The sequence below is a fragment of the Ursus arctos genome, unplaced genomic scaffold (genome assembly GCF_023065955.2).
Source record: "Ursus arctos isolate Adak ecotype North America unplaced genomic scaffold, UrsArc2.0 scaffold_4, whole genome shotgun sequence".
NCBI classification, from domain to species: Eukaryota; Metazoa; Chordata; class Mammalia; order Carnivora; family Ursidae; genus Ursus; species Ursus arctos.
The window spans coordinates 86,601,746-86,614,574 of NW_026623056.1; the positions used below are offsets into that span (position 1 = coordinate 86,601,746).

The 12,829-nt window shown below is 48.9% G+C and overlaps 1 protein-coding gene across 6 annotated transcripts in view; it reads right to left on the minus strand.

The window, feature by feature from the left end:
• Positions 1–28: 28 nt before the first annotated feature.
• Positions 29–12,829, minus strand: part of HLCS (holocarboxylase synthetase) — a 208,327-nt gene continuing 195,526 nt past the window's right edge. For all 6 annotated transcript variants that reach the window (XM_044390597.3, XM_044390535.3, XM_044390567.3 and 3 more), the window contains 5 exons: positions 10,776–10,843; positions 9,168–9,328; positions 7,649–7,763; positions 4,991–5,204; positions 29–3,376 (listed from right to left, as the gene is read on the minus strand). In XM_044390597.3, the coding sequence (XP_044246532.1) occupies positions 3,205–3,376; positions 4,991–5,204; positions 7,649–7,763; positions 9,168–9,328; positions 10,776–10,843 (730 nt within the window). In that variant the 3' untranslated portion in view covers positions 29–3,204. The remainder of the gene's footprint in view (positions 3,377–4,990; positions 5,205–7,648; positions 7,764–9,167; positions 9,329–10,775; positions 10,844–12,829) is intronic.

The following is a 12,829-nucleotide window of genomic DNA, read 5'->3' on the forward strand; positions in this document are numbered from 1 at the left end:
GCGGTCAAAATCACAAGGAGCCCAAACTGTACAGAAAATCTTGAAGTTTATTTTGGTAGACTTGCTTCTTACAGGCATTGGCTTAAAGTAATTACTTTTCTGAGACGATTCTTGGAAAAGGTACAAATGCGAAGGCTTACGCTTTTTAAAATTTCAGATGTGCATAGTCATAACCCAGGAATAAGGATTCTCCGCGTGCTGCCTGTTAAGAGCAAGCAGACCTTCCCGAATGCAAGCCGAAAACGTCCCCTGCTGCATTCTGAAGCCGCTGGAGGAGGCTGGCTTCTCCCCCGCTTCCCAGGCTCCAGGGCAGGGGCAACCACAGAGGCCACCCCCGCGGGGGTAGGTGAGGGGCCCGGGGTCTGGAGGCTGCATGCTCCCCCCACCTGGGCTTGTGCGCCCTCCCCCCATCGGCCCACTTATTCCCACATCGGGCAAAGTCTGCAGGAGCGCCCCCCACCGACTGTTTCGGACCAGACACGAATCCTGCTACTTCGCCCAGGGTCAAGGGGCGCTGCTTCGGTAGGGGCCACCGGAAGGCCTTTTGGAAAAAAAATGTATACGAGGGGAAACTTCCTTGTGCACATTCAGGGGGCGCTTTCCCAGGGCTTCCCCTGAAATCTGCGGCCAGCCCGGAAGCGAGGAGGTCTTGCTTTTTTTTTTTTTTTTTTGACATAACCAGGAAGAGGCTCGCGGCGCGGCCTCTGAACTTGCGAGCAAATCCAGGCCCTGGAAGCGCATGCCAATCCTGAGTTCAGCTGCCGTGTTTTAAAGATTATGAAGAACATGCAACGTTTCTGTTAAGACTTTAAAGCTCCTCGAGATCCGAGATTGCCAGGCGCGCAAAGGCCCCCGAGCCATGAGGGTAGAGCGGCAGGCAGGTAATTTCCCCAACGCGAACAGCTCTAAGGAAGATGCTTTCATTCAGCTCTTCTAGATGAAGCCGAATTTCAAAAGTCTTTGGTTCGTAGGAGGCAAGATCGGGTTTACGGAAAACGTAGCATCTGCTTCAAGTCTATTTTGTCTCCCCCAAGACAACTGTGCGGCAGCACAAGCAAGAAACAGTCTTGAAAGCACAGAGGCCAAGCGGCATGCCCGGATCATCTCCATCTGCACTGACACGGCCACACGTCATTAGTTTTAATTTACAGAAAGGAAATTAAATGATAACATTTCCCCCCCAAAAGCAGAACTGTCTAGAATGGGACTTCAGCTTAAAACAAAACATTGCATGTTTTTCATTAAAGAACCCCCCAAAGAAATTCAAACAGTAACAATGGCAGCTCTGAGAGATGACTTGCCTTATGTTACAAACTTTGAGAAATGAAACTTGCAACATTAGCCTGGAGATCTTTCCTCCTGATGATATTTTGCAGATGCCCTCTCTCCAGGGTGAGTCCATTTGGTGATTTTGGGGTGCTGTGGACTTTTATTGAAACTTGTCACTAGTTCCAAAAGAAGACTTGGACACATAGGAGAGAGCAATTTTTTTTTTTTTTTTTTTTTTTTGGAGAAAAGTAATTCTAACGGAAGCCTTATTTGCAAAAATTACTTCTTAAGTTCTTTTAAAGTTCCATTTCCAAAAAGCACATATTGGGGTGGTGTACTAAACTAAACACGCTATTTCCCCCCTTCCTATGGCGCTGCCTGTGCCTGGCTAAAGGTAGGCAGATTTTATACTGAAAACCACTGAGTTTCTGGAATTGGCCTGACTGGGGAAAGCTGGGTCAAGCTGGTGCTAGTGTTCAATGAGGGGATTCTGTTCAAAGCCGAGAGCTCCATCGAGTTTTCTTTCCACTAATTTCAGTTGGGACTGGCAGGAAGGGAAAAGAGTGGGCAAAAAATTGGCCTTCTAAGGCTGAAAAGGAACGTGTGTGATTCACAAGTTCAGAGACAGCAGTGACGTGGAGAAAGCATGGAGTGCATCTGGAGATCGCAAACGCATATCAAAAGGTTTCCTTTCTTTTGTTCTCCAGGGAGACTTTCAGGGCATCAGATCTTGAAGTCTTCTTTTTAAAGCTTCACACACACACACACACGCACACACACACACACGCACACACACATGCACGCACGCACACACACGCACGCGTACGCGCACACACGCGCACGCACACGCGCACACACGCACACACGCGCGCACACACACACACACGCACGCACACGCACACACACGCGCACACACCCTCTTAAATGACGGTGGTTCCGTATCAGCTGCATTTTGTTCTTGGCAATTTAGAGAAAGGGGGGCAAAAAAATTACGACTTAACAAATAAATGCCACGTACTGCTACATTCTGTGCACCAAAGGGTCTTTCAGGAATGCTCCAGATTTCAAAGCGAGCCCACCACGGGCTTAGAAGCTCCAAATCCTCCCTCGTGTGTGGTATATGCCTGAGTCTTCGTCTCCAGCTGTTAGGGCCCAATCATCCACCCCACACGCACACGAGGACTAATCAACGCCTTAAGGATCTTGAACTTGATCCCGTCCCTTCAGAATCTGCCATGAGTTCACTTAGGAAAAGAGAGCTCATAAATTAATGTCGAAGTAAGTAACCGATCTCCTCTACAAGGTCACTGCAACCACACCAGGGACACCCTCAAACCACCGGGCCCAGACTTAACGCTCACGAGTCTACCGTCTCTTTTCTTATTAGCAAACAAACAGAACAACGACCAAGTGCCAATGCATGTTCCTCTAAGAAAACGCCTCCCTGAATGCTCATAAACGGGGTCACCAAACCTCTACCTCATGGCCGGCCTGGGCCTGGAAGCTTTTTTTTTTATCTGTTTTTTAATAGTCTGGGAGTGAAGGTCTCCGCTACCGGGGAAACATCTGAATTATTCCATTGCTGTTTTCCAAAATAAAAACTTTTTTTTTTTTTGGCCAATCAACACACATCCGAGCCCAAGAGGGGAGAAGGATTTCACACCTGTGGCGGTGTTTCACCTGAACTAAATCTTCCGCTTGTCATCCCTCCACCCCAGAACGTCTGCAAACGCCAAGAAAAATGGCAGCAGACAGAACAACATGAAGGAATTCAGCAGATGAACGGGAGGGAGGCCACCTTCGCCTACAGCTCTAAATCCATTTTCCAGATCCTCGGGCGAGGAAAGGCGGCAGGAATGAACTGGAATGCTGGCTGCGGTGGCCCTCCCGCTGTCCGGCGGCCCCAGGCAGGCCGCACGCAGGTCCCAGGCCCTGCTACTGCTGTTTGGGGACGATCAGGTTTCTCAGCATGTCGAAGGAGTTGCCGTCGGGATGCACGGTCACCACCTTGCCGTCCTCCTGCTGGACCTGAAGGAACCCGGAGTCATCCAGGCCGACTAGCCACACCTCTGGCCCCTCGAGGCTTCCCAGGCGGACCCGTTGGCCGCTGTACGGGAAGAAGAGCAGAGGGTCGGTGGGAAAGGTAATGCAGTGTCTGGGGACAGGTTGCTAAGGACTCACCCCTCTGGCAGGGGAGGGGTGGGCGAGATCAAATGCTCTGACTTTCACTGGTCCCGCAGGAACTGTTTTGCTAACTACTAGAAGAATCGGGGTGATGGAAATTCCAACAGGGAGCGTGGCCTTTCTCCTAACTCCGATCACCCGGATGAGGATTTGCCCCACTTCCCCGCCCTGTGGCACTCTGAAGAACCACTGTGCCATTCTAGGAGTTTGGGCTGAGACTGCGGGGGAAGAAGCTGCGTTGGAAAGCAGATTTTCTACAACGAAGCTGGGTACCATCAAAGTCAAGTTAAACCCACTCTAAAGCTGCTTCTTTTAATATTTTCCAAATGTATCTGTTGAGTTACATCCTTGTTAAATAGCTTTTAAAATACAGGGTCCACCCCTGCCCCCCCCAGCCACGCATTTTTATTTGGAAGGATTTTAAACCTACAGAAAAGTTGAATAGGACAACGACCCCCAGAATCCCCCTTCACTTATCTTTACACCAACTGATAACGTTTTCCATACTCGCTCTTTCTCTTCATGCACACACGCATGCCTTTCTGCTGGCATTTAAAAATAGGCGTCGTGACACTTTATACTTAAATACTTCAGCATGCACCTCCTAAGAACAGTCTCCCACAAAACCCGAATACCATTACCACCCTCAGGAAATCTCATCTCCATATAATAACATCTAGTATACAGTTCATGTTTAAATTTCCCCATTGTCCCATTAATATCGTCTGTGGCCATTTCCTCCCATCCAGGATCTAATTATGAATCCCATTTTGCATTTAGTTGTCATGCCTCTTTAATCTCAAACAAATCTCCGACCTTCTTTTTATTTTGGGTTTGAACACAAGGACGCTTGAGGCGGTTGAGGCCTGTTGGTGTTCACCGTGCTGCGGGCGCACGTGTTACGACGCGAACGTTCAGCCAGCCTCCGAGTTCCTGATTTAGGAGGCCCAGGGTGCAGCCTGAGCCTGCGCATTTCTCACGAGTTCCCAGGTGAGGGTGCTACCGCCCCCTGGGGGATCTCACTTTGAAAACTGTTGTTATCTAGAATGTTCTACAATTTAACGTGTGTCTGTTTCCTCATGTTAGGGTCTGCTTAAACACGCTGGAAAACTCTCGGGTGAGGTTGTGTCCTTCCCACAGCATCCCACCAGCAGGCACCGGATGCCGGTTCCTCCTGGTGTTGCTGATGGTAACTTGCTCAATGTGGTGGACACCAGTTTTCTCCATCAGAAAGGCAAAAAAATAATTATCTAGGGGCACCTAAGTGGTGAGGTCGGTTAAGCGTCCAACTCTTGGTGTCAGCTCAGGTCGTAATGTCGGGGTCGTGGGATCGAGCCCCGCACTGAGCTCCGTGCGAGGTGCAGTCTGCCTGAGGCCCCCTCTCCCCCTGCACCTCCCCCTGCTCACGCGCTCTAAAATAAATAAATCTTTTTAAAAAGGCAATTATCTAGACCTGTGCTTAGTCTCTTGTTTTAAGATACTGAACTACTCACTTAATAAAGACATTTTAAAAGCATGACGACGGGCCAGCACTGACCTGTGGACCCAATACTTATAATAAAGGGGAAGAACGCCATTGGGCCCTTTGTCCTGAAATGTGTCGATCAGTTTCTCCAGCACCGTCACAGTTCTGGCGATGAGACTGTCGGTTCTTAAGGGCTTCAGCTCTGTCCTGTGTTGCTTATTGTATTCTGCGACAAGATCATTGATGCATATGGTAGGGTTACTGTTACTCACGTTAAATCCACAGCCTGCACAAAAACAGTTGAAAAACATGAGCGGCTCAACCTACTGATGGCATCGCACGTTCCTCCCAACCACCTGGAAGGAGTTACAGCCTTTATCCCCGACTCCCTGCTTCCTTTCCCTCGTTTCAAATTTATCATCTCTGGCCACTTAAAGAATGACTTATCGGGGCGCCTGGGTGGCACAGTTAGCTGAGCGTCTGACTCTTGGTTTCAGCTCAGGCTGTGGTCTCAGGGCCGTGAGATCGAGCCCCACGTGGGGCTCTACACTCAGCACAGAGTCTGCTTAACATTCTTTCTCCTTCTCCCTATGCCCCTACTCCCCACGCACTCTCTCTCTCTCTCTCTCAAATAAATAAGTAATCTTTAAAAAAATGAACGACTTATGTCTTTGGGACTATCTGCCTTCCAAACGTCCCTTTATTATCCTTGCTCAAGCTACGACCACCCCAACCTTGCTGTGGATCGGTTGGGGGAGAAAAACCAGCCAGATTCAATTCCATTAAACAGAAGCTATGACTGGGGCAAAGCTCCTTGGAGTGGCCTTGGAAACAATGCTTCACGTGGTCTCGCCAAGAACAGTCGCTCTGCACTGAGCCCATTGTGAAGGAAAGTCTCTTGTTTCTTTTCCGACTTGAATAACAAAACACATGGCTGAAAATAAAGAATTTCACTCAGGTCTTAAGGAGTAAACTCTGGATTCAGAGATTTCAAACCTTGGTCATGGCATAACCCCAGAACACATCTTTTAATACGTTGTCCTTGGAAGTCTTTGGTGCTAGGGTTACGCTGTTGGCAAGGGGCCGACCCGTGTTCCGTGGCTCTTTTATGGGCTCCTAACCCAGGGCTTCAGGAGAGGGAGTGACCAGCAATGGCGTTTGAGCAGGCTTGTCTCTGCTGTTACTTAATACCATCATCCTCTCTGGGAGAGTTAGAGTCTTCAAGAAGCCAAACCTCAGTTTTCAACAGGGCCCTGAATCAACCTCAAAGAGGTCTTCAATAAGGAATGAAATACTGCAAGAACTAAGCAGTGAGACGCTCTTGTTTTCAGTGCCTCTGAGAAAAAAATTCCCCAAATACTCGCCTCAGATAGAAAGATGACATTTACAATAACAGTATTCTTTGGTAAACGTTCTGAGCCATTTTCAGTGTGAAGGGAAGGATTGATAGGCCTCAGATTTTTTTTTTTAATATATTGGCTATTAAAATACAAAGCAATGTAAATTACATCTGGAAAAAAAAACAAGTAACTACAGCAACAGGGGAGAATCAACAACTGTTCGTTCGTTCCTCCGACAACACACACAGTACGGAGCGTAAGTATTCAATCAAGTGCATATGGTGTTGAAAAATCTCCCCTATATTCAGAAAATTCAAAGTCCTGGGGAACAGAGCAGCACTGACCACTGCCAACTCAGGCTACGTCTTTGCAAGGACCAGAGAGCACCCCTGTTGGGGACCCTGATTCTTTCCCCAAAGACACCCCCTTTCCCCCATCACCTCCTGGGGCCTTAAGAATTTAATAAAAGCCATGAATTCTCCCTACAGGAACATGTTTCCTTTCCCCCACACTGACAGAAGCCATGCCTGGACCTCCTCGATATCTCGGGGCCCGACTTCGGAATATCTGCATCTAGTCTAGTGGACACATTTAAAAATGGGAAGCAGAGCTTGGAGGCTGGGAAGCAGAGCTTGGAGGCTAGGAAGCAGTTGGTTCAGAATAATATTGCCAGTTGGTGACAGAGCTGGAAACTTAAGCTTTGCACTTTTTGGCTGGGATTTCGGACACCTCATCACACGTTTTCTGCCCATTCCTCATTTCTGAACACTAAGTTCTCCTGGACATCAGGGAGGAGCTGATCCTCGGATGAGCAGAGCCTAAGAACTTCTGAAACACTTTCTGAATCTGTCTCCTTGCCTGCTATGGATGTGCTGAGGGGAAATGGGATTCTGCACCCTACCTTGACCAGCCTGGAGCTTCTTCTGAAGGTCAAAAAACCCCACAAAAACAAAAAAACAAAAAACAAAAACCACGCAACTTTTCCCAGGCCTGGGAAGGTCCAATTAAGAATGCAAGAGTACCAGGAGACTCATCTTTGAGATTAACTTTTTTTTCTTATTACAAAATGGCAAAATGGCATGTTAAATGTTTATTTTCACCATTTCTAATTCAACAAGAAGCCGGCGTGTGGAGAGGTGCAACAAAAAACCTGTCTGATGTGGTACCGATCTGGCGGTTTCCATGGCCATAGACAGGAACGCTGAACCTCTGGAGAGGCTTTCAACCAATCCGGCCTGTTTTGCATACATATTGTGCTCTGTAACTCAAGGCTCAAAGAAAAAGTAATCCCATATGATAATCCACTCCCCTCAAGGTAGCCATGTAGAAACCATTTTTATTTTTGTTTTTATTCATCTAAAAATGTGGAGGAAAGACTTTCACAACTCACCGATGAGTATATAAAATGTTTCTCCCAAAAGTGTCGAGTTAACCAGAACTCCACCAAGCTTCATGAGGTCACTGTAATAAATATCGTTGGGCCACTTCACTCGTAGGTTGATATCCTAAAGGAAAACCTGCACGTTAGTCAAGCAATCGCGGGACACAAAGGGGCCGGGAGAGGTTGTCCAGCTCAAAGGAAGATGAGCGGGATACTCAGAAGAGCCTGATGTGGGGCTCGATCCCAGATCGCCAGGATCACGCCCTGAGCCGAAGGCAGACGCTTAACCTCTGTGCCACCCAGGCGCCCCTAAATTTTAAATTTTTAAAAAAGACTTTATTTATTTGTCAGAGAGAGAGCGAGCACAAGCAGGGGGAGCGGCAAGCAGAGGGAGAGGGAGAAGCAGGCTCCCTGCCCAGCAGGGAGCCCGATGCGGAACTCGATCCCAGGACCCTGGGATCATGACCTGAGCCGAAGGCAGACACTTCACAGACTGAGCCACTCAGGAGTCCCGACATAAATTTTAAATTTTAAATTATTTTCCTAAGACTAATGAACCTACTGCTAGGGTTAAAAATATTTCACCCCACAACAGAACTTTATCTTCTCAGCTGCCTCCTATGAGGCAAAATGTCTAGCGCAGGGGCTGTGGGCTGACCTGCGAAGGTGTGTGATGGCCTGACGAGCCCAGGCCCTTCGGATACAGAGAGCAAGGATGCTGAACGCTGGTAATAAACATCACAGTTCAGCGTGCGTGCCCGGGACTCCACGTGACTGGGGAAACACATACCCCAGTCCTACACACGGTGACCATAGGGACATGACCACGTCGGAGGGGAGGACCCTTGTCCTGTTAAACACGAGGACAGGCCCGTTTGAAAGTCATGATCTTAGCCTCTCACTCAGGAATTAATACTATAATTGTGCTCAGCCTGACGCAAGAACTGTAGGTGGGAGGGAGGCTGGGGAGGAACCCCCTTTTTATATTCACATGAAATTCATCCAGGAAAACTGAATTAATCGCCCTCTTCCTTGTCTCCTTACTGACTGACACTGATGGTAATGATGAAGCAGGCACCTCTGTCCCTACAGCGGGGAGCAGACCCCCCCCCCCCTTGAAGCTGGGCAGCCACAGGAGGGGAGCTCCGTGCTAAATGTAGACCAGGAATGAGAGGGTTGTTGAGGTCCATCCACTAAGACTTTTCACCAGAAGACACAGCAGTGGTACATCAGTCCATTGTGCCTCAGTTAAAGGGAAAAAAAACCCCCAGAGGCTTGCCCTAAGATGCCTGAGCAATCCGACAGCAGCACAGAAAGGGAATTCTGGGAAATAAACCCACCCTGGCGAGCCTGGAGCCACGCTAAGAGCTGGCGGTGCTTTTTAGACACCAGGAGCGCTCTGCCGCCAGCTTCGCCAACAGCAGCCAGCCACTCCACGCGCAGCGGTCCCTCGGACACATGCACACACCGACCCCCACTGAGATCTGCACGCGGGGCGGGGCTTGCAGGGTGAGCGGACCGCACATACCTGGTACTCAGGGATGGACCTCACCGCCTCCACCACGGCCAGGGACATCAGATGCTGGACGAAGGGGATCCTCTGTCCCAGCTGGGATCTCAGTGGGATGGAAATGAGCAGGGTGAACAGAGCGCATCCCATGGGGCTCAGCCAAGCATTCGCTCCTCGCCCTGGAACACACAGGCCCGTCAGGAAACAGTCGGATGGATGCACACGGTGCCCGAAAATGGGCCCAGGACTCAGAGCCACACGTACGATCAACCCGCGCTGACGAAGGCGCTTGGGGGTTCTGGGGTTAACTCAAGAACAGAGAAGCGTTTTAAAGTCTGACGCTGTGTTGCGAACGAGTTTCTGGTAAGTAGCAGAGTGTTCTGCCTCAGTGAGCAGATCATTTGTGCTTTGATGATTCCACGTCCTACAGTGTCTGAACACGACTGTCAGCTTAATTGTCACCATCTGGTAATGCAGGCAAAGACAGAGACAGTGGGGAAACCGGGCCAGGTCTGTCCTGGTTTAGGAGAGGTCCCAGATGTCACATTTTAGAAGTGACCCATATTGTGGTGATGGTCTCACAACCCTATGAATACATTAAAAACCCCAGAATTGTATACTTTAATTGGGGGAACTATATCGTCTGTGAATTATATCTCAGTGTTATATGGAGGAAAAAAATGGCAGTGGACTTTAAAAAGTAATCCCTGATATTAACGCTCGGAGTTATTTTTCCTAAAATAGAAGTCAAGAAAATAAAATGCTCAAAATGAGAGGTATAATCCAAGTTCTTCAATGTTCTTTTCTTTTTAACCACTGTATTGAGTCCCACCCCCCAGCTTTGGATAAAATGAATTTTCTCTTTGAGTTATGTTCAAAAGACGTGTTCAAAGGAAAGAAGTGGAAAACAGTGGATTTCTTATTTCGTTGCTCCTTCTGAGAAAGGCATAAGAGCCTCTGAGAGTTAAAAGCACGTTTGGGTTGGCCTGGCACAGGCGGGGGCGGGGGCCAAGTGCCTCCGGCAGGACCACTGAGCACAGAGTCTGCTTGCGGTTGGACCCCAAGCGGATTCTGGGAGGATGCAGGCTCCCGTTTCCGAGGGTCAGCAGGTGGTGGAAGCTCTGAGCACCCCTTGGCTTCTCTGTGGCCACTCTGTGAAGGGGCACTGACCATGGGTCACGGAATTTCCAGTGCGGCTGGGGTACGTGCTGGTAGATGAAAGGGCTCTCCACGGGACACTCAACAAGGACCCAGAAGGCACCTCCCAGAGAACCTTCGGGCAAATAAACGTCTCTATAACACAGTAACGATTCACACACTGCAATGCCTAGAATGTGTCAGAAAGAATTTACAAGATGTAGGTGACGGAATGTTAAAACCATCCCCAGCGAATGTCCAGTGATTAATAACCATCTCCATTCGAGAAAAAGCTTTAATTCTACCAAGACTCAGTCTTCTGATCAATTTCCCTCTGTCTTTCTCCATTTTCGGGGTGTGAAAACAAGCGCTCGCTCCTAACGCAAGTCTTCTCTGCGACCAGCACACGCAATCAATGGGCAATCTGGCCACAAGAGTCATAGATTTTAGAAAACAGAACAACAGAAAGGATAACAAAAGATGACTGACCTTTGCCCTGCGTTTGGCGGACTGCGATGGCTATTAACCCCATTTCCTGCGGGATCTCAAACATCAACCTGCAAACGGTGGGAAAGACTGGTCAGCCAGAACAGGAACATGACAGCACAGCCCACGGCTCAGACGAAAGGAGGACCCAGTTTGCCCTCATCTGCGGGAGTGTGGGGGGAAGAAAAAGGGCCATTTCCTGCGTTTTGAGGGATACTGACCCCATTCCCAGCGTCTGTAGTGGTAACGAAGGAGAAGAGATGAAGAAAACACCACTGAATCAAAAAAGGTTGGGGTGGGGGAAGCATGGATGCCCGCCTGAGCTGTTAGCTCACTTAGGACGTTGTTCAATTCTATTTCTTTGGAATATCCGATGGAGAAGTGCTTTCTTCCCCCTCTGATGCGGTGTCCCTTCTCCGAGTGGCAACTAGCAGTTCCTGACATTTGTTTCTACTTACGGTGCGTTTCTGTCCGAGCACTAGAACATAATCATAACAGAAGTTTCTGATTATTCAGAAAGTCAATATGGTGGCAATAAAGCCGTTTAAAAGATACACTATCCCCTGAGAACTAATTATGTTTTAACTATAGTAAATAAATCTACACCTTCTGAGAAGTCGGAGAACCTTGGATCATTTTAGACTTAAGTTCTGCTTTTAAAATGGTTTCATTGAAAAGAACGCAAACTTCCCTTTGGGGATAGGTAGAAAAGTGCCTTATATCTCCACCAAATGAGTCAACATTCACCTTTTTTTTTTTCCCCTTCAGAAAAGGAAAGGCGGAAAAAAATCCCTCACACCGAGAATTTCCTCCCAGCTACTCTCTACATATTTTAACTCCGTGTTAGGAAGGCTTTCCTCTGCATTTCCAGAAGTTGCTGACCAGGTACTGAGTGGGCATGGTTCATGGTAGGATTTATTAAACAGAGCAAAAATCAGGTTGGTCCACTGTCCGTGCAGCTGCTGGGGACTCTCTGAAATACTTTTGGGGGAGGGAAGAGGCGGGGGAGGGAGGATGGAGAGATGGTATTTGTAGGTCGCTTCCAATAACGGTTTCCAGGGTTCCACAGCACACCCCCCCCCCCCACACCGTGCCAAGGAGCAAGGGCCCTGAAGAAAGACCACTCTCCAGTAGTTCTTCAGCTGCTCTCGGGGCTCTGGGCAGGGGGTGGGACTCTACGAAGGGTAAGAGAAGGAACATACTTGAAAGCAGACAGCAACAACACAGCGCCTCCCTGTGCACCGCAGAGCTGGGCACTAGTGTGTGCAGCCCCGGGTCACAAGCATCCCAGAAGAACCCTTCACTTGCTAACAGGAACCTGGCCACGTCGGGCGGGGGCCAGTGGGTCCGACAGGCAATAGGGCATTCCCAGCGAGCAGGCCGCCCGCCATCCGCGTGCCAAGCCCACTTCCATCGTACAAGAAGCACAGCTCCAGAAGTATTTCTCTTGGACACCATGAATAACCCATTGAGACTGTTCCTATACACTGTTGGGCTCCAAGAATAAAGCGTCCTTTTCTTGGGGTGGACCAGCGGAAAACAGAGAAGGAATCTTTGTCCACGAGGGGAGGTAACACTGTCTTCTTGGAGCCTCATGCTTTCCAGAAAGTTCCGGCAACCCCTCACCTGGGGTCTGAGGGCTGCGGGTAGCAGCTAACACACTTTTCTAGGGGAGAGGGCGGGGGATGATTTAGCACGTTGGGAGCAGATTGCAAAAGCTCTCTCGGTGGCAGGCCATCTAGGATGTTCTTTAAATAAACTTGTAGACAGTCATGTCTATAGCCAGTGATGGTGATGGTGGAATTAGGCGAGGGGGTGGGGGAGGTTTACAAACCAAACACAGATTTCTAGAACAAAGAGAAATGATTAAGGGAACATATGCACTCAACTGCTGGAGGTTTGGCAACAGTTAACAGGGCATATTGATGAGAAGACAGAGTTTGTGCAGCTGAAGGCCAAGAGGAAATTTCTGCAAGGAGGGGACAACGGGGGAGGGAGGTAATGCTCAGTTGGAGACAAGCAGAGGCCGCCAGATTTATTTGCGCTATCTGAGATAA